Source organism: Branchiostoma floridae, chromosome 1 (assembly GCF_000003815.2).
Source record: "Branchiostoma floridae strain S238N-H82 chromosome 1, Bfl_VNyyK, whole genome shotgun sequence".
NCBI classification, from domain to species: Eukaryota; Metazoa; Chordata; class Leptocardii; order Amphioxiformes; family Branchiostomatidae; genus Branchiostoma; species Branchiostoma floridae.
Window position 1 is genome coordinate 33,088,553 of NC_049979.1, and position 22,671 is coordinate 33,111,223.

Sequence of the window (22,671 nt, forward strand, 5' to 3'; positions counted from 1 at the left end):
AAACTCCTTCCACAGCTTATGTTACTTTTTTATGCAACCGGAGGAATCTGCTTGAAGATGGTTTTGGGTTTCAATTGTTTTTTTTATATAACTTTTTATTGATTTTTCAAACACAAGATACACATATCATACATAGAGCGATAATACTGAAAGTACATGTAGGACACAAAAGATAAATAAAACCAGAAAACAATGAGGATAACTTATAGCGGTGTACACATTTGTATATAACAAGGAAATGGTAAACAGAAGTTGTATATATGTTATTCACTATTCACAGTTTTAACGATAAAGCTATTTTCCCCCATTTACCAAAGTGTTCTTTTATCTTATCCATCCTTTTTGCTATAATATATTCTAGCCTATGGAAGTATGACATATATGAAATAAAGGCTTGTAAATTAAGAGAGCGTTGACGGTTCTTGAAAATAAAGTGTTTGCCAAGAAGGATAATCAAATTGGCAGAAACTGGGCACCGACAATTCAAATCACCAAAGATAACTTTAAACAGGTTCAGATTTAAATGTTCCCCCGTATTGATGAAAAACCAGTCTTCTACTTGCCTCCAGAAAAGTGTAGCAACTCTACAATGAAAAAAGAGATGGAAGACTGTTTCTTCATCTTCATTACAATATAAGGGCGACTCCTTCAAACCCCAAGTGTATAATGTCTTGTTCACGGTCAAGTATTTGAATAATAGTTTATGTTGAAACATGCAAACACTAGAGTCAATGGAAATTTTGTAAGGTAGGCTATAAACCTTCGCCATGGTATTGGACAGTTGAAATAATATTCCCATGTGCACTGTATCCTGTCTGAAGTTTCACATAATCTGGCTTCATTCATGTAGAAAGCATATAAGCATTTATTAATATTTTTACTATGTAGCCAGGTTACATCTCTACAGGCAGGGATGCGAACACGTAGCTCTGAGGAGCCTTGTCTTAGAAAATGTTTCCATTGAGAAGGAATAGCTGACAAAAGTTGATGATACTGATAAGCTGTACAGACATCTCCAAATTTGACTACAAAGTTGTCAAAAGACAAAAAATTATTCTCAGCATCAATTATGTCGTTTACAAAAAGTACTTTTTTATTGAAGAAGGCTGAGGAGCAAAGGGGTCGCCTACTTATACAAATATGTGAAATTTCAATTTTTTGCTTGAATAAATAATTACATTGGCTTTGACTACAATTACCTATTTATTCAAATTGCCTTCATTTACAAACGGAAAGAAAATGATCCGAATGGAGTGCTAGTAGGGTATATTTTGTGCACACCGACCGCCCCCCCCCCCCCCCGTACGTCAGCAGAACTGGGGCTCGTTCTATGAAATAACAATCATCAAATTCTCTACCCAGGTGTGTTAAATATAAACTTGAATGTTCTGTATACCAAACCTAACGTGAAACCTAACCTAATGATTGATTGAACCATTGTCACCACCGGCCATAACATGGTTAAAGGGGCAAAATTTTGGCTTTTTGTTTTGGTAACCCACTCACGTAAGCAGGCCTAGTGCGTATTCCGTAAGTGAACAACGATAATGAGTTTGATATCATTGGAAAAAGCATCACGCAACTTTTTTTGTGTGCCTAGTTTCTATAAACCATTCACATTCTCAGTACATTCTTATTAGAAACATAAGTGGTATTAAAATCTGTAAAGTCAACACATCACTGTTATTTGCCATAAACAGATATAGAATATGACAGTGTTTCCTGCGCTGAAGGATGCAAACTGGCAGAAACGGTACATGTATCTCTTAGACACGTAGCAGCGAATGAACAAATCACATGAAAGCTACTTCCAAACAAATTTTCCAGGGAATCAGACTTACCTGTATAATTCTGGAAATACTTGACAAACGGACGAATACTATTCTATTAGACAAGGCATAGCCAAAAAGTGAAATACAGCTGCTTGTAATTGTGATGAGGTGCAACTCCCGCAAGGTACAATGTCACAGTTACGCCTGCTCGGTTTACATTTCCTGATATCCACATGTAGTTTGAATATTGTATGAGAGCCTGTTGCAAACTGGCCCCGATAGTTTACGTAAGCCGAAATTATTAGGTGATTTTATAGTACAACATCGGTCTTTAAGATCAACTTAATCTTGAAGCAAAACATCCTCTATACAGAATAGTCCTATATTAAAATCACAAGATTATTTCTGGATGAATAAGGCAATAGCTAGTTTTGATGTCTCTTATAGCCAAGGTCCAAAAACATCTCCATGTAAAACAGGATTTGCCCTCGGGTCACGTGGAGGCCAGAATGGAGGAACGGCTGTCCTATTGTAAGTCTTCAACTTCATCAGAAGGTCTTGTACGACATCCGGGTACTTTTCTGACAGATCTGTTCTCTCTTGCGGGTCGTTTCGGATATTGAAAAGCCAAAGGTGTTTGTTCGGGGAGTCCGTTGGTTTTTCAAAGTGATTTCCCGATGTTTTTCTGTGCTTCCAGCCACCCTGGTCTGCAAGAGAAAAAATATTATTTTAGCACTGTTAAATAAAGTTCAAATACATTTTTCAAACCCAAAAATAGTACTTACATTTTTTCGCCTAATCGACAACTGTTGTTAGTTGTACATTATTGCTAATTCATTGCTTTTGTAACGTCAAGTTATTTTCATAGCCTATGATACAAGGAGTCACTTGGATCTAAATAGCGTGACGTCACTGAAGCAGTAATGTGGCAAAAAATAAACATATAATGTTATGTATGTGTATATATATATAACGGAAAAATCCCCATCGATCCTTGGCCGAACGACCTAAATACCTGCACAATGGTAGCTTGGGCGAATACCCTAACAAGTTTTTATTTTATTTGATGCATTTAATAAAGTTTTCGTTCCAAAACTGCTTAATTTGGATTCCCATGCCCAGGTATTATGTGCAAATGACCCAAAAGATTGGTATGGTGGTGTATAGAATATTTAGTCAAAGACCTTTTTTTTTTCAAAAATCACTTCACAATGATTTATAAGTCAATGTAGCAGATGTTTTACAGTTTTTTCAACGTTCAAGCATTTCACCATGGAATCAAATTTACCCCCAGACGTTTGCAGAACAGTATAAATGTGTGCCTAATTGATTTAATAGCGGGCAGCCGATAGGCAAGCCACATTTAGCGTAAGCGATGGCCTGGTTGGTCAATTTGGCCGCAGGTAAAGAGGAATGGTCTCTCAAATAAGCTCGCTTGCTGTAATTATTGATGAATACCTATCGCAAATGCCAAAACGTTTCAACCAATCCTGAAATCACATATATGTCATTTTAAGTAATCTTATTAAATTAGAACGGCATCTTTCGGCCTCGTATTATAATTGTGGACCATGTTATCAATTCGCCTATTTCTCTCCCGTCTTCGCATAGGCACGTAAAATTTGAATTTCAGTCTCTTTATGCAAGAATTATTCTCTGGGTAATCAAACTTTTATAGTACTTTCAAACTTTGTTAATTCGTTGGCAACTAAGTTCTAGGAAATTTATTTCAATCACAATTTAGAGCCTTAAGAGCAAGCTTCTTCACACGTTATGCGATATCAAAGTTAGCCCAGGACTTAAAAAAACCCTCACGCACACACACACACACACACACACACACACACACACACACACACACACACACTGAGCAGGATTAAGATTTGCAATTATAGGCCGGTTAAGATTATTATATACCAATAGTACTTTATGTTTATTATCTCGATAATGTGTCTGAATGACATCTTTCACCAAATTTATTACTTCCGGTTTAAGTAATGAGATTTCATTTTTTTCCAAATATCATCAACATCTTCAGAATTTTTTCTACATTTATGATTAAATGTATCGTTAATGCTTATAATAAATGATACGATAATAAGGTTACATTACCCGTGCAAACTTTTTCAGCGTTACCCAAACCGTCTGAATTTACTAGGGTTGGGGGAAATATTTGTTCCTTCGCCCTGGAATCACCAAAAACCCGGTCTACATAGTGTTAAAGAGGAACCCTGGGTAAAAACTAAGGAAATACTCCCTACTGTGACCATCCCAGCAGCTAGAGGGCTGAATTGACCCCTATAAATGCATAAAGTAATAAAAATCCCAGACTGTCTAAATGCTGGAAACAAAGGCAAGGACACATTAGCATGAAATACTGGCCTAGAATTCAAATATTTTTCTGTACTGGTTTTCAAGGAAACACAATCAAACCCTGCAGAATGATCCAGATAGTTGTTAAAAAAGGATACATAATCGAGGTCCTAATAACAGCAATTTTCAAATTTTGGGAAACTAACCTTGTGTTCAAATTGAAACTTTCAACTCTGCTCTGCCAACTTTGTATCAAAGCGTCTTTTGTATCTACAACACATGATTGCAACTTGAAAATCATCCTTATAACTGACTTAGCTCTGACATTTATGTCTCTAGAAACATGGCTAATTATGTGGTGTCTATTTGTAAGTGTACCAACAGGGGCTATGTAGACTGTACATGTAACTGTCAGTTATATCTCACAGCACCAGGGTAAGACAGGCCAACATTTTCATTACTTTATATTCTGGGTTAGGTAAAGCTTTATGTATAACCATTATTCAATACCTTATGTAGTATCCTAATTTCAAAATTGAATTAAAAATAAACTTGTGTTGGTCAGCGGTCTCAGCCAGCCTTCCCCGATGTGAACACCACCACAGTCAACAGAAGACTGAGCTCTAGTAGTTTACGTTAGCCGAATTTATTGGGTGGTTTTATAGTACGGGGTTGGTCTTTAAACGCTCTGGTTTCTCATTCATTTCAGTACACAAAGTATGGTCTTTACCACAAACCTTGAAACCCTGTCAATAACTTCCAGTCTCTTGATCGAATGGCGGCATACGTCAACGTGTTAAAGTTGCCACCGCCGGAAGCGCAGGTAAATCCAATCTTGCACTTCAGAGGGTCAATATTAAGAAGGATCTCCTCTCTCGTGGATTTTGCCCCCGTGCTAAAAAATTATCAATTTAAACACAATGAACGCCATAATGATATGAAAATTACAGGAAGTATACCCCTAAGTCCAAGGAAATGCCAAAAAAGCCCAGTCTGGATATAATTGATACAATTCAAACGACAATATGTACACATGTTTACATACAGTGAACATTTTAACCTTATTGAGTTCCAAACATCAAACCCATCTAAAGGCTTTGAGTCGTGAGTAGATCCTTGTGCAAGGTGAATAAGTGTTGGGAACCAATCAGAGATGTGAATAAGAGCGTCACTCTTTGTTCCTTTCCTCTCCAGAAGATTGCTGGTGACGAAACAGACACCGCGGATTCCTCCCTCCCACAAAGTATTCTTCCAGCCTCGTAATGGCCAATTACTGCCGGCACTTCTTCTTGCACCATTATCTGGGAGGGGGGGTGGCATGGTCAACTACTTAATGAAAAAACGAGGTACTCATGTTGTGCTTTGATTCATGATTCCATATAATAAATACGATAAAGAAGGCCAAGATGTATGCTCTGTCAATTAAAAAGAAATGTTCAGCAATTTGTTTTGACGTCTAACCCGTACATTTCCACATCGCAAGATAAACAAGCGTTCGTAGAACTCAACCTTCGTGAAATGGGCGAGGGTGTGGTGGTTGGAGGGTGTTTTTTATAGACATCTCAGGGGCTAGCCTTACAGAAAATAATACGTTCGATTTGCAAAAATTCTCGGAATTCTACAACTTTTTTTTCGCGCCTATGTAGCTGCATCATCTCTTTGAAGTGGAATAGTTTGCGTTGACAGATTGTCATGGTATTTGGAATGCAGATAGCTTTTGTCATTGGCCGTGAGCGAGCGAGCGAGTGAGTGAGATAGCTTTGGAGATGCCTTACATAATCAATTTCTATCATGCAAATCAGGGGCTAATTTGAATAAATAATGAGGACAGTTTATATCAATAATAATAACTAGGTGTATTTTGCCAGCCAGTAGGTACCCAAATTATACGCCTACTTCATTTCATAATAGCAGATACTCAAAGCTAAGACACATTAGTCAATTCCAAGTCACCATGAGGGTTTTAGGTGATATTTGTAATAAAGTCTGAATTATGTTGAATAAAAGAATATCTAAGCCACAATAATTGATTCTTTGAAAATTGACTAAGAAAATATTCATCTATTTGAATTCATTTGAATAGTTTGGAAACATTTTGAAAGTAACTGTACAAAATATTTTTTTAGAATAATTGCGAAACCTCTGTGTGATTCCTTCACACATACAAATATTTGTAAACTTTGCAAAATTGTATAATCAGTTCATTGCCCCCATAAACGTAAGCTCTGTTGTTGCCTCTGTATATCTTTAGATTTCACTGCTGGGCACTGGTGGATCCTTTGTGGTGGGCCATTGTTGCATTGACACCCAACCATACTTTGCAAGGATGTGTGAATTGCTATCTTCCCAGCCCACTGACCCATTTACAAAATGTTACAAAAAATATTAGAAAATGGTAAATAATGGTAGAATGCTGTTATCATTATTTAGAAACCATTAGAAGTATCTAATTCCACACCATTAACATTTCCAAAGTTTTACAGGACCGGGGAAATATTTATAAAATTGAAATAATGTTAAAAATATTTCTGAAGTATCAAATGTCGATTCTAGACATATAATTACAAAACTAAACAATGGCAACAAACATCCGCACGATGACTTGGAACGGACTCTAACTAACAAAGAGAGAAATATTAGCCTAACTGAGATGTGTACTAGTATGTCCGATTGGTAAAAATTACCGGAATTGACAGCAATTTTTCCGCGCGTACGCAATCGAATCATCCCTTTAGATGATAATAACAAGGGAAGTATTGACGGATCAATATTGTCAATATTGACAACTTTATACAATGAATGGACGTTTCTACAAAGTGATATTATATATCATAGTTTTTCTTTGTACAGCCCCCTTTACAGATCATTATTGCCAACTTGTTGCTTGCAACAATGATGATGTAGCATTCTTTGTTTCACAATGCAGTCCACTAGATTGTGCATCCTACATGTCTAATGTACAATCCCTATAAACAATCCCATCAATGACTACAAGTTACAGTGAAAAACAAATCCTGCTTTGTTCAACAATATATTGTACCGGTAGTAACTGTTACATGTACAACCCTTTTAAAACGTATAATATAGGCCCCCTAAACAATATCATCATTGCCCTTATTCATTGCCCTTAATCTACAGATTATCAAATCTTATAGGAAACATTTACACACCATCATGTATAATGTACTGTCCCTATAGTACCATTGTCTTGTAATCGTCTGGTATATATAAGTCGTGCTGTCCTCTATTGCGCAACTATGACCTTTGGGGTCACTTCCTGTGGGGACGGGGCCCATGCACAGCTGCAGCCCACGCTGAATGACGTAACTCCTAAATATAAACAACTATTGCGCAATCGCCACACTTAGCACAGTACACACTATTTTTCAAGTACAAACATCCCTTGCAAAACAGTCAGAAGCCACTAGGCAAAAAAACGCCTCGTACGTTTCTTCTCCTTTTCAAGAGCTACCCACATACCAAATATCAGATCAATCTGTCTTCGAGTTTTGTAGATTTCAAAAGACACAGAGTGTAGAAGGTTTCTACACATACCTTTTGTATTACGCAAATTACCTCCTAATTTGCATAACAAGCATACAATTATGTACATCATTTCGTAAGCTATTTGCATACCTGCAGTCGTTAACATCCATCAACCCCTTCTTGAATTATTCCTTCTCAAAACCTAAAACAAGAATTACTTTCACCGCCCCTGCGAAACCCATAGGTGGCCAAAGCTTACACACCTTACTATGCTTTTACACTGCTACCTACCACTTAAAAATCATCACACAAACAAGTCAAAAAAAAAACCCGGAAGTTCCGCTGCAGTACCATAACACGCCGCTAGAGCGCCCTGCCGTAACGCAATTCCTGCCATTCCTTTGTCATGTCTAATCCTACCCACATACCACATATCAAAACTATCCATCCACGCGTTCCCTAGTTATCAGGCTAACAAACGACCCCCTGACATTAAAACAACAGTGACTACAAACCCTTCGTTTCACGAAGGGAATAAATAGCTTATTAATTGACCAATAAATAGCTTAATATTTGACCAATAATACGTCTTAAAAACGAGGGCGTATCAGTTACTAGTATTTTTTAAAACATGCATCGTCTATAAATGTAATATATGTCTTCGCTAGAAGACAGTATTGAGTGATTACGGGGCAACAAATCGTTACAATGAATACAATAACAAACAAAACATGTACAACATGTTCATCTGGTTACAATTAGTAAGAATAAGGGATCAAAATTAATTTTACTTTTGTCACAAAATGGCGTGGTGAGTTTGAGGTTTTCATTTTCTGCAAGTCGTGAGTTTGAAGTTTCTATTTATTGCAAGTGAACATAGACATCTCCCGTGTCTTGGACTCGGTCCTATTTCTATTCCCATTACTCACCAGTAGAAAATATCAGCACGGTGTTGTCCCATAGTCCGCTACCTTTTAAGGCGTCTGTGACGTTTCCGACCGCCTCGTCCATCGCCGTTACCATGGCGGCGTATTTTCGAATTAGAATGTTTTGTACGGACTTGTATTTTTCAATATATCCCTCTGGTGCTTGAAGAGGTGCATGTACCGCTTGAAATGATAGGTATAGAAACATCGGCTGTTGGGAAGAGGACATTAATAATTTCAAAAGCGCCTGAGTGTGTATCTTTGTGCATTTGTTTGTGTGTTTTTATGTTTGCGTGTCTGTCTTTTTGTCCATCAATAATATTACTAAACACATGTTATTCACCAGCGCAACGTTAAACTAGACCAAACAAGCAAATGAGGAACTTTTTTTGCAGAATAATGCGTAAGTGGCAATTTTTCTTCATGGTAGATTATAGCATTTCTCTTCTTGTGACATGTTTAAGCTAATGTTGAACTTCACCGTGCTTAAGATATTTGAATGTAGACGTCAGCTTCATAACCTCTACAAACGCTCTAAAGGTTTTCTGGAGCTGCGAAGTCGCCGAAATCCGCCTAACTATAGATTTTCATTACTTTATATCGGTAAAGCATAATTAAAACAAAACCTTATTTCGGTCATGGTGAGCAATAATGTCGATTGCCTTCCTTTGGAATAAGTGAGTTGAATATGTTCCATTCTGATCCAGAACTGGTTCATCTTGGTCTCTTAGGTCCAACCCATGGTACTCTGAAGCATCCGTTGAATAAACGTTCGGCCTTCTATGGGACCAGTAGTCTTCACCACCTGTTAGGAAACCTAATAAATAGGAAAACATGATAGTTACTAGTATTTCCTCGTTGATTAACCCTTGTCCTGCTGGCTTTCTATACCAAAACTCGCCCCCACTGCTGGGGTTCCCAGACCCCTTTAAAACAAAGGGTACTAGTTTGATATTGCTCATTTTTAGTCACTTTACTTTACAGTAACCCCATAAAGGTATATATCATTGTAAAGCTAACAATGTGTATTTTCAAGAAATGTTGCCTACATTTACAATTCTATCAGTCATAGGGGTTTACAGTGGCAATAAAACAATAAAACACACTTTTTCATTAAACTTTTGTATTCTACTTTCATATCATACATTTCCAGTGTCAATTTCTTGACTACAATCTATCTTAAGACTTCTGACAACATTTTCTTGCCCATGTGAGAAAAAAAAAACATGCAGGTATTGCTACAGGTGAGTTAATGCTTGGACATTGTCCTTAATGCTGAACTGGCTTTTCAATCTAACTACTATCCCTTCAGTGTTGAATAAACTTCATTCTCACATTGTCTGGCAAGTGAAATAAAAGCTTGTTGTACCATAAATTCAAGCTTGCTGTCTCTACTTTGCTTGAGAGTCTAAGTTAAGTTATCTGCACCTAATATATTTATCATAAAGTCATAAAAAGCAATAAATAATAGATTAATCCACAATATGTCACAATCATCTCTACAGCACCAGTAAAAAAAACTTTTGACATCAGTACAAAGTTATTGAGGAGTCCTGGGGACATGACAACGATATATGGGAGGTAAGAAAATAAACAGGTATTGCTACAGGTAAGTTAATGATTGAACATTGTCCTTGGTGCTGAATGGAGTATAATCACTATTCTTGTAGCATTGAATAAACTTGGTGCTGGCAATGTCTGGCAAGTGGAATATAAGCTTGCTGTACATCAAATTAAAGCCAACAGTCACTATTTTGCTTGAGAGTCTATGTTAAGTTGTTTCCACCTATTTTATTGATCATTAAGTAATAAAAAGCAATCAAAGGAAGATTTTGTCCACAATCTCTCATACTAAGCTCTACCATACCAGTAAGATAACTTGTGGCAAAATTACAAAGTTCCTGAGGAGTTCCGATGACAAGGCAACGATACAAACGAGGTAAGAAAATAGATTCCCACTTCTTGGGAGGCCCACGTCATCACTCACACTCGTTCAGGGGCTCCTGCGGGCTCAGCGTCCGGCCTCGCACAACTGCCCCCCTCCCCTCGGCCCCGACTGCATCCCCGACCCGGTTCCTGGCCTCCCCGGTCTTGTACACGGCCACTCGCCCGACCACAGCCATGCCAGCCACAGTCTACTCCATCCGTCCAACGATTTGCTTTTGTTTTGGGGCCCCATACCTCATGTTAGCACGTCTAAACTTCCTCACATGTCGTCGTCACATAACTTCGCTGCTTTCCTTGTAATCTCTGCCCAAATACGGTAAAATGGGATCAGAATCCTTCCATGAAGAGTTCGGTGTGAATCTCCAATACTATAAATCGCGGCATTTTTACGTTAAATACTGAATTTTTCGGCCAAAAACAGCTAAAAATAGCAAAAAACAAAACACTTCTGCCTGCAGCAGACGACATGACGCTCATGAATATTAATTAACCTCGCAAGGGCTTCTGGGATGACGTACTTCCGGTTGCGTAACAGTTCGTTGACCCCTGACCCCTGACCCCTAACACCCGATACTTAGTTGCGTTCCCGCCACTACCGCGCGCGAGTGTTACGTACGTATCCTGGACATACCCCCCAAACTACAATAGTGTTGAGCCGCAAATAGAACATGCTTGTGCAACAACACAATTGTAGCGCGCCGCAGGACTAGGGTTTTAAGACTTGACAAATGTTCCCCTGTCAACTATCTATCTATCTATATCCGTCCGCTTATACCGTCGGGGGTGTCGCGGGGGAGGAGGAGAAGGCGGTCCATTGCTAGACGTGTGGCCTGTTGGAGTGTCAGCCCATGGTTATTCAAGGTGTCTTTCACTCCATCGATCCACCGGCGTCGTGGTCGACCTCTAGTCCGCCGTCCTGACACTCTGGTGTTGTAGGCTCTCAGGGCCGGTTGATCGTGGCGAGGTGCCCGAACCACTTTATCTATTGTCGGGCGATGTAGTGGTTGATGTTGGTGGCACCAACCATTCCCCTTACCACCTCATTCCTGATCTTATCCCTTCTGGTCTTCCCTGCTGTTCTTCTTAGGCACCTCATCTCACAAGTTACAGCTTTCCTCTGTTGTGCTTTGACCTGAGTCCACATCTGCTACTGGTAGGTCAGGGTGGGTATGAAGATGATGTTGATCAGGCAGGTTTCGGTGTCATGGGTATGTTTGGATGTCTGAGAATTCTTGTTTCAATTTCCCTGTCCAGCTTCCCATCTTCAGAGAGGGTGCTTCCGAGGTACTCGAACTCAGATGTTTGCTTAAGCTTTTGTCCATTGGTGGTGATTTTCAGATTCTTTGGGGTTGTTGTAGTCCTTCCTCACTGCTGTTTATGATGTCCTGGTCGTCTGCGAAGAGTACTTCGTTCTGGGATAGAGGGACCGGGATTGCCTCTTTGCCTTTTGTGATCTTGTCCATGTAGACGATGAACAGCAATGGTGAGAGGACGCAGCCTTTTTTGCCTTTTCTGACTTCGGATGTCACGTTGAACCTCTTGGTGCGACCACGTGTAGTCCTCACAGCACTTTGACTGTTATGGTAGATTGCCCTGATGTTGTCAAGTAGCTGTCCTTTCACACCATAGAGCTTCAGTACCTCCCATAGCATGTTTTTTTAACCATGTCGAATGCTTTTTCTTGGTCAACGAAGACTAGGTGGAGATGTGTTTGATAATCACACGCTTTCTCGCAAAGCTGTCGGAGGGCAAAGATTGCGTCGGTGAATCCTCTTCCCTTTCTGAATCCGAATAAGGCCTCAGTTAACTGTGGTTGTACAATTGCCTTGTTACACTGTTCCAGTATCTTGGCGTAGATCTTGCCTGTGTGGCTAAGTAGGGATATGCCTTTGTTTATACTACAGTCCTTCTTACTCCCTTTTCCAGATAGGTATTACGACTGCCCTCTGCCAGTCTTCCAGAACCCGTTGTTCATCCCATGTCTTCTGAATAATCGTGGTCAGCCATGTGATGTCCGTCTCTCGGCAAGCAGTGATGGCCTCAGTGATGATTCCATCAACCCCTGCAGCCTTGCTCTACGGGCTGGACATAACGGCTCTCCTAACCTCTTAGTCAAGGATGCTGAGTTCTAGGTGATCCAGTTATCTGGGGCTGAACTTTGCAGAGGTGCTAGTCTCATCAACTGTTTTCAATAGTTCTCTGAAGTAGTCTTCCCACATTTGCCTGATTTTATCATCATCGTAGAGTGGACTGCCGTCTTTGTCATGTATCACCATGGTGGGACTGAAGGGTTCCTCTCTCAGTCGCATAGCCCTGAGGCTCCCGCGGTGACTGCTTACACAGGTCGGTAAGCTTCATACCATAGTCGCTGCGGGTTGTGTTCTTTGCGACATTTACTTCCCTCTTGCTGTTCCTTCTGGCGATTCTGTACTTGGCATAGTCCTCATGTTTCTGTGATCTTGACCAAACTTTGTACTGTCTTTTCTTCTCCTTGACCGCTTCCTTTACCTCTTCGTTCCAGCATACAGTGGCCTTTCTCTGTCCCTTCCTGGGTTTCCAAGTCCCGCAAGTCTTTTGGACGGTATTGATTAGGGTGTCTCAAAAAGTGTACCAAGCTTCCGTTGCTGTCATGTTGCTGGCATCAATATGTTCTAGGCTCTCTGTCACCATTCTTCCAGTCTCCTCCTGGATGCCAGTGTGTTTTCTGAACTTATACCAGTTTATCTATTCCTTCAGTATCACCTTTCTTCTATGTGGTTTGGGTTCCTTCTTTTCTGTCAACATTACCACTGGCCGGTGGTTAGTGTCCAGTCCTACATTGAGTATGACCTGACCGTCTTGGACCGTGTTCCTCCAGGAAACTCTAGTGAGGATGAAGTCGATTTGGGATGATATTGTCAGGTCGTTCCCCTGTCAACAGTCCTTGTTAATATCAAATATGTGATCATTTGATTTATTTTATTTAAATGAATATATAAAACTAAAACGTTATATAAATTGTGTCTCAAACACTCCGCAATATTGTATCCATCACCTTGAATTTTCATCCCATTGAATTAATTTCAAAACGCAATGGACAAAAAAAACACCTAAATGCATTCATTGTAACGTTATTTTATGACAAAAGGACCAAGTAGTAACATATTCTCAGGATAATAAGCTATTATTTCTTGATTGTTTTATGCCAATGGTCCTTCATTTTGGATGTTGGCTAGCCGGCTGATGATGTCATCAAATTATTAATATTTAAGCATATTTGAAAATGTAAGATATTCTTGACAACCTAATATTTCATTTATGTAAGGAAATAGCAGTGGTATAGTAACTCAACCTTAAAAAGTGCATTGTTCGAGTCGAAATTAGCGATTTTGCCAAACCGTTGGCATGACAACAAGATAACAATGTAATGTTTCAAATTTTGTGAAATCGTTGCCAACAATATTTTAGGAAAACTGACAATATTTGGTGGCTCTAGCTTGAGCCGTTCAAGGTTATACGACATGAAAATAGTCGCGTGCCTCTAACGACCCCCGTCTAAATTGTGTTAGTTTTTAGTGCCAAAAACAAAACAGATCCTAACGATTTATTTTGTCGCAAAAATACTTTTAACAGATAAAGTTTAACATTATTTTATATTTCCCTTTCTTAGTAATATTTAAGCCCATTACAAGCTACAGTCCTTTTTCCTAAGGCCTTGCCGCATATGATCGATTATGATATTTGTGGTCGTGAGTATTGATCTATACTAGTTGTTTTCTGTTATTCATGTCAACTAAACTACATACCGTAAAAAGTATCAAAGCCTCGTCTCAATGGTAAATATTCTTGTCTAAAGAAGCCAAGATGCCATTTGCCGACCAGGTGTGTGGAGTACCCAATTTCTTTGAGCTTTTGAGGCAGAGTCACTTCATCCAATGGGAGACCATGAGGGCGGTCATGTGTAATCACGCTATGCTGCAGTCCGTAGTGAATCTGAAAATAAGAAATTATTACTGTTTTAATATGACGTAATCATCAAAAAGATGGTCTAAGATCTTATTCAGCCTTATCGATAGACATGACATTTTTGGCCAATCGTGGAAGGAAGGAATTTTGATGACGGCCCTTTCAAACTCTTTTAACTCTTACATGACGTACTGCAAGACGATTAGATTTTAAGAGAATGATATATACATAATATCTAAAACTTTAATGACATAATTATTTTTGTTGTATTAATGGAAACAATAAAAGTGGGTATTGCAATAATTTTTTTGTTATGCTACAAAAATATAACAGAAAGTGCAGATTACAGAATTATTCTTTTGTAAGACCTGTGTATCCAATAGCAATATCAATGACACTAAGGGACGTCATGCATATCTGAAATACCAGTTAGCCTTCACCATCTTACTTTCACCACCTTCATTTTTTTTTTCCAAAATACAAAAAAATTCTGCAATAACAAATCACAAAAGACGATGCAAATACATTTGAAACATTCATAATAATGATAGTCTAGTTGTTTAACGCACATTTTTATGCATACTTTATGAATATAAAAAATATATTCTAGATAACATAGCTTTCATTTATGGAAGAGAATATCATTAGCAAACAAACGTGAACAACACATTGTGAGAACAAAAAACTAGAACAAAAGAAAAAATGTAAAAAAAAATACGGATGAACAAACAGTTGCCATAGCAACACCAGAAATTGAAGATTATTATAGCCTTCACTTCACTCCCTTGAATTTGGCTGTCGCCTGAGAAGACACGAAGAATTCAAATAGAAGCCAAAAGAGTAAAAATTATGATTGTTCGGCAGAGGAGACCAGCTATCCAGGCCCTCTGCCCGATCATGTCAGGTCGCTACTGTAACTGATCTTGGGGGCATTGTATTCGAATTTTCTTCGCTTAAAGGTCATTACCTGACGGTCAGTAATGATTTAATGATTGATTTCAAAATGGTTATTTGTGCATGTAACCCATAGGATTGTCTTGAGGTGACATTATCATTTACATGGCTTGAGATATTTCTTTCATTAAGACGCCTGTATTGAGTCGGGTATCGTAATAATGCAAATAAATTCCTCTGTAATGTCGGTAATGTTAGTTATTCGCAAAGCAGGCATCACTTACCCATAAACTGACAGTAAAAAAGAACAAATGGATGTAGACATACAACTTTGGAGTAAAAAAATAAGTGCATCCAGGGTTGAAATGATATATAGGAAAAACTTATGAGAGAAGCATAAGAACAAATGCACACATTCTATTTTAAAGAACATATACATTAACAACGTCAATGTATTTATCGTCTGTAATGTTATATCCAACTATTGACGACTCTTATAGATGACCTATAAAAACAAGAGGAATCAGCCTACCTGATATCTACCCGTCATAAGCTGCTCCCTTGATGGGCTACATATAGGCTGGACATAGTAGTTCTCTAACTTCACTCCCTCTGATGCCAGCCTATTACAGAGGACAGTAATTTATTCTCTATAGGTCAAAATACATTTTCTTAGCTCTTGAAATTTTCTTTACCATGTTTAAATTACTAATGAATCTTTAAGAAGTTTTTATAATCAAATATGCAATTAGACAAGTTCCTTCGAACGGACTTAATATTATTTGTTCTTAAATAACTAATAATGAAACTGATATGAAAATGTTTAAATTTATTTACACATGTAAGGAATGACGTTGAAGTGAATGTAACAACTTTTCTTTATATGGAACAATTTTCAAAACATTTCGTTACCTTTTACAAAATGTTCTTACATTTTTTTTATTATTAAATGTAGCTTTTGGTAATTGTCACCTATATCTATAAGTGCTAACATGGCCCAGCAATCGTCTGCTTCGATAGTCTTTAACCCTTAACTGTACACACGGGTCCGCGCGGTTCCCAGCACTATGTGTTCAGTGATATATATATATATATATATATATATATATATATATATATATATATATCACTGAACACATATATATATATATTCTTGAATTTTGAATTTTTTTTGGTTAAATTAAAGGTAATTGTCACTCACAAAGTTTTCCCTCGACTCAGGACAAGAAACGGTGTTTTAACCATTTCTAAAGATTATATGACTGATTTTCCTTGGGGGTCCACGTGGACCCCAGGTGGCTTCCCATAGAAATGGACACACTGCGGGTTTTTTTCAAATTTAATTTTAAATATGGTTGATTTATACATAAGCCAACATTTTGAGTGGAGCTGTTTTAAGGTAGGTCCAGGTCTATTTTACTACTTCAAATGGAGTGCCCTGGAAGAGTCCAGTATTTAATTCATGTTTAGACTAGGGTGATAAAGTCATTTTCTGAGCAAAGATCATGACCTGCTCTACTTGAATTGAGGGTGTCACTGAGACATTCCATTTTTGTACGGAAGCGGGTTTTTTTGATACAATTATTCACTGGTGATTTAAAGTTTAATGTTATGTCTACTGAAATGATCCATTCTTGCAACGGATAAATTATTTGAATTCAATTCTGGACCGAGATAATATATTCAAGCCATAGTTACCATGTTGATCATCAATATTTTTCTTTCATGCATTCATCGATAAGTTTAACGCTCAAACACCCGATTGGGGTCCGTTTGTACCCGAGACGTAAATTTTGCAGTGACATTTAAACAATTTTTAATCTGAAAAAAATTCCTTCAGGGACTTTGTCGGTCAATATCTGCTGTACCTTCTCCTAAATATTGTAGCTCTGTGTTAAGTCCGTCTGGGGTCCAAAATATGCAGTTTTTAACAACTTTCAGAGATTAATAAACATGTAAAACTAAATCCTCACAAAAAAATTGGTCATTGTGACGACATTATGACGTCTTTTAGCTATCAAGTGCCGCCATCTTAGATTTTGACTAATGACGTCATCCAATGAGCATAAATCATACATTTTGAATGAAGAAAATTACATTAAATTCATTTTTGTTGAAAGAAAAAAGTGTACTTTACCAAGAAAAGATTGTTGAAATTAAAATTGACAATTTTTTCGCAAAAATATGTCTTAATTCTGTTGCCATGGCAACCCCAAAATAGTAATATTACTTTATTTACAAAACAAATTTGCTAACAATATTTTTTGCTACATAAAAATTGCTGTAGGCATCAAAGTTCCCTTCCCGGGTCCTTATAGGGCTACTGCAAAACGTGGTATTTTTAGATTTATGCATAAATAAAGATGATGAGCTGGGATAGCAACACCTTAACATCTCAAAATATTCCTCTTACATTTACGAAGCAATGTATGTGCAGTAATTACCGATAAGGATTGGAACTGAGGTTTTATGAACATAACATTTCGGGGTCCGTTTGGACCCAACTCGGTCATTTTAGTCGCAAATAAAAGGTCGGGTGCTTGTGGGTTAAAAGTAAATAAAACGGAAATTCAAGCAGTTATACTCGGAAGATTTAGATACTTTAACTGCAAATAGCGCTGGGGTCCACGCGAACCCCAGGGTGGCATATTGGCCAATTTTTGCATATTTACAGCTGACTTGTACTGATATGAAAATCGATGAAAAATGTTTTTAAATTGTATTAATTATTTTTTTACTTTAATAATGCATGTACATTCCAAACAAACAAAGCCACTACAAAATTTAAAATATAAAAAAAAAATATTTAACCCTATACTTAGAGACTTAGAGAACGCTATGAAGGACAGAGACGTTTGGAAGGAGAGAGTTGTCATGGTCCTGGCAAGTAGCCCGCGACGATGATGATGATTAACCCTATACAGACAGGGGGGGGGGGGTTGAGGCCTGCGCCAACTTTGATATCGCATAACGCCAGAACGGCTTGCGCTTGAGCCACCAAATTTAGTGAGTTAACACTTTCACGAAGACAAATTTTTCATCTCTTCTTGGCAACCGTTTGTTGGCAGGCATTTTAGGCAAACATTGCATATTTCTGTTCTAACAATGTAATTGTCACGTTTGTTTGCTATAATACTGCTATTTTCTTACATAAATAAAATCTAATGTTATTCAAAATATCTTTCACAATAACATATGAAAAAATAATGCTAATTTTATTACGTCATCAGTCCAAATTCCAAGATTGCGGACCGTATGGCCAGATTTAAAAAAATCGCTTATTATCTCGTAGTATTTGTAAATACCCGGTATTTTTTATCAAAAACCATTTAAATGAATGTATTTAGTCTAATTATATTGCCTTTTGTGATTATTTGTTGCAAAAAAGTATTATTGAAAATTCAAGGTGGTGAATGCAATATGGCGGAGCCCAACTGGTATCTTAGATGTGCATGACGTCATTTTATAACATCACTTGGACGTGATCGATGTTGCTATTGGCACCAAAAGTGATCGTAACGAACATTATCGTTCTGTTATCTGTAATTGCTGTTACATATTTGTAGCATATCTTTTCTGAAGTTTTCTCAGAATCCCTATTATCGTGGGTCCAGCCAATTTAATCCAATTGATGAAGCCATTGATACGTCAAATTACGTATCATAGCGTAAAACGTCTTACATCTGTCAAATATCATGTCTACATCATTCCCCAAAGATTTGGTGGCCATACGACACTTTCTTTAAGAGTTACAGGACTTAGAAGTTCTAGAAGTGGTTCTTCTTCTAGAAGTGGAGGGCCTCAAAAAACATCACCACCACCCCCCAAAAAGCCCGGTATGAATAGGGTTGAAAATTATTTTTTTTTTTTCTTCCTTTCTTAACTAAATAAAAAAAGAGCAGAAGGCATAAATGTTTTTTTTTTGTTTACTAATGTAGATTTAGAATGTTATTTTAGCAAAAGAATTGAGGTAGTTTCACAGTAGTCATTTCTAGAAATTTAATAAAAATTGATTTGCGGACCCCAAGTGGACAGATTTATCAATCCGGAAGGTGTACTATTGGGGGTTAAATCTTATAGCTAGACAATGGTGTTTCTTAGTGAGCTATATGTGTATTATTTCGTGTACTTGTAAGGGACCTATGACTTGCCTTATTATTAACCCACTTATTTTTTCAGTGAGATCGAGCGGCGCAGCGATAGCGTGTTTAAGTCCCGATTTGGAATCCGGCCGTGCCACATTGTGCCACACCGATCTTGTGCCATTAGCCTCACTTTAAAAATTCAGGAGAAATTATGTATGTAGCTTCTCGTAGGGCCAGCCCTCGCATAGGACGTTAAATAAAGGTCCCGAGTCTGGGGACAGCAATACCCCAGGCACGGTAAAGGAACCACCACACGTGGGACGGTGCGGTGTGCCATGGAGGAAATCGTTTTGTCTGACTGGAGTTGGTGATTCACTTCAAATCACCCGGATTGATTGAGGCTTTGCTAACCTCTGTCTCGTATTAGCCATATGGTTTGTAATGTGTTGGAACATCACCCGGATTGGAGACGTGGTGAATCACCATCCTGTATTCAAATAATTCAGATATATAACCTCTTTGTTGTTGTTGTTTTTAATAAAAAAAGGGTATATAACCTCGTACGGTGCGGTGTTACCCTACGCAAGGGGCTACTTCTGGCCCATGCACTTACATGGATACATACATACATATCTATTTTTTTGTTTATTATAACTCTTCAACCCTATCCAGACCGAGGGGGGGGGGGCCTAAAAGTGCCCGCGCCAACTTTAACGTCTAATAACTGCCGAATGACGTGTGCTAGGACTATGAAACTTGGTGACTTTTCTTAAAATCTTGTTACCTACAATTCTACGAAAAAAATTTAGTTTGTGATTTTTCGTGTTGCCATAGCAACGGTTTTCTGACAGGCATATTTTACCAAATTTACTAATTTCAGTTTGAATTATGGGATTTCATAGTTTTATTGCTAAACCAAACTTGTTTATCTATATCATTAAGACTCTGTGTAATTTTAAGTTACATTTCTAATTAATTATTCATAATTAATGCTAATTTGATGACGTCATGGGTCAAAATCCAAGATGGCGGACAATGCCATTTTTAACGATAAATACATGTTATTTTTACTCAGATTCCGTCAAAATCTTTTATTTTCTTACCAAACACAATCATTTGAACCTTTTTAGTTTAATTCCATTGGGTTTTGGGGTTATATGTGGAAAAAATCGTATTTTAGAAAATTAAAGCTTGTCGATCCAAGATGGCGGACAAATGACGTCATTTTCTGACGTCATCTTGGCGTAAGTGTGGTCGCCATTGGCAACAAAAGTTTTGGCACACTTAGACACCAATACGATAACCTTCATAGTCATCGTTTTCTTCAATACCGGAAATTTCAGATGTAGACGATTTTAGCCTAAAATTTGACATTATGACGTCATAATTACGTCATATTACATCATTACGATACCAAACTTACAGAATATATACAAATTTACTAGTACATCAACCCCTCCAAATTTTGTGATCGTAACTTAAGCCATTTTGAAATTACGAAGGGGGGTCAAAAGAGCCCCCCCCCCGTCCCAGGTATCCCAAAAAAGCCCGGTCTGGATATGGTTAAGCTGTTGCAGAAAACTGCACCAGCTACACTTCCAGAAGTACAAGAAATACACCAAAAATGGGCATAACATACCCAGCATATAACAAATTACCAGAAATACCGGTACTAAGAATCATCATATGTTGGTATCCATCTGTCTCGAAATTGATACACCTCAAATATCGCAAAGTTGCATGATTGTGATGTTTTACAATATGCAAAACGAATGTCTTTGCCCTAACCAAACTTAAGATACCGCTGTTAAATACCGATCTTCTATTTACACGGATTGGTTCTTTGTTTAGGTATGACAGGCCTTAAAAATATGAGAGAAATTAATCATATAACTTGAAATCATGATTGAATTGAATTGCATGAATCAAAAAGAAAAAGAAAATGTGAATACCCATTTGAACAGGAAAAAGACATAACAGATAATGCGTTTCAGCTATTATTGTATTCTATTGGTCAACCAAAAGCATGTAAATGAAAGTATAGCCTTTTAGGCAGCACCAAATTGATTTGTTCGTTTACAACCCATGTCTACATAATGCCACAACTTCCTTCATCTTTTACCTGTCAAGATTAGGTGTTTTTATAAATGAGCCATGGTATCCAATGTCATTCCATCCATAATCGTCTGCCAAGATGAATACGATGTGTGGTTTGCTTTTCCTTTTGTTCGCTACTGTATCGGACCTAGTGTTAAAGATAGATAGGCTTAATAATAGTTGTTATTTAGATACAAGATTACAATAAATAACACGTAATTATAGTGTAATATAAATTGAAAATAGACAAACTAAAAAAAATCGTTGCCAAAGTATAATTTGGTGAATAATATAATCGAGGTTTATCACTCAGATATACCTTGACGACTTGACAAAGCGGGCTGAATCGAAGTCAGCGAGAAGAGATGACGACTGCCACATCACCAACAGCACAGTGCAGAAAACAATGAAAGGGCCAACGCGGCGAAGCAATAAGACCCAGCAAGCTTTACCCATTAGACAGGTTCTTAAGTCCATTCTAAGAAGTAAGTCAATGAACATAAAAAAGAATAAACAACAAGTCGGTGTCAAATTTAGGATGAGAAAGGTACTAGTTACTCCCAAAGCTATATTTTTTTCAGACTTAAATACTTCATTTTTATCATTGTATTGGCTAAAGGTAAATAGTGACGAATTGTGAAATGGGTACACGCCCTTCCCTTTCTAACGTTGCACAGTGCACACCCTTGTTTATGTTGGTACTTCATTCGAAATTTAGCACACTTAATTCGAGAGAACGTTTCTTCTACAAAGTATGTCTAAAGGAAAAAATGTGTTTGTGGATAGAATTTATCCCTCTAGCTTAAAGAAAAACCGTATTTCTTCACCCTCAGCACTTTTCGTAATCGTATAGTGAGAATTCTCACGTAAAAATATGCACATTTTGAAATATGTATATATTTCACTTTCAAAGTAATATGATTCTTTGCAACTGTAAAAGTACTTCAATGTTCAAGTTCAACACCACATTTACAAGCTACAATTTCTGTCCTAACTTTGTAACTATAGTCACTATTATATTTTACCAGATATACCATATTCATTTCTTCTTTATATTAGCAACACAAAGGTTAATCAGGAAACACGTATAACAAATAAAAAGCTTTAAATTTGCACATCTGAAAAAAATGGACTGACACAATTCTTAAGAAAACGTTTGCATTTACCTTGGCTACGAGCATCACTTTTACAGCTGTAACGGTCGCA

The 22,671-nt window shown here is 37.6% G+C and overlaps 2 protein-coding genes across 2 annotated transcripts in view; both read right to left on the reverse strand.

The window, feature by feature from the left end:
* Nucleotides 1-22,671, reverse strand: part of LOC118410961 (homeobox-containing protein 1-like) — a 1,064,572-nt gene that overhangs the window by 785,295 nt on the left and 256,606 nt on the right. The window lies entirely within an intron of this gene.
* On the reverse strand, nucleotides 1,385-22,671 carry LOC118410764 (arylsulfatase B-like). Its single transcript, XM_035812558.1, has 10 exons — nucleotides 22,632-22,671; nucleotides 21,785-21,943; nucleotides 21,491-21,613; nucleotides 15,816-15,906; nucleotides 14,230-14,416; nucleotides 9,124-9,314; nucleotides 8,501-8,708; nucleotides 5,146-5,386; nucleotides 4,823-4,980; nucleotides 1,385-2,479 (listed from the first exon to the last, which is right to left on the reverse strand). Exons 2-10 carry the CDS (start codon nucleotides 21,940-21,942, stop codon nucleotides 2,214-2,216), a joined length of 1,623 nt encoding a protein of 540 aa, XP_035668451.1. The 5' UTR covers nucleotide 21,943; nucleotides 22,632-22,671; the 3' UTR covers nucleotides 1,385-2,213.

Coding starts and splice junctions, on each gene's coding strand:
- LOC118410764 (XM_035812558.1), bottom strand. CDS start 21,942: ATGGACTTAAGAACCTGTCTAATGGGTAAAGCTTGCTGGGTCTTATTG. Junction 21,614..21,784: donor CGCTTTGTCAAGTCGTCAAG/GTATATCTGAGT, acceptor CTTTAACACTAG/GTCCGATACAGTAGCGAACA. Junction 2,480..4,822: donor GTTATTGACAGGGTTTCAAG/GTTTGTGGTAAA, acceptor TTTCTCTTGCAG/ACCAGGGTGGCTGGAAGCAC.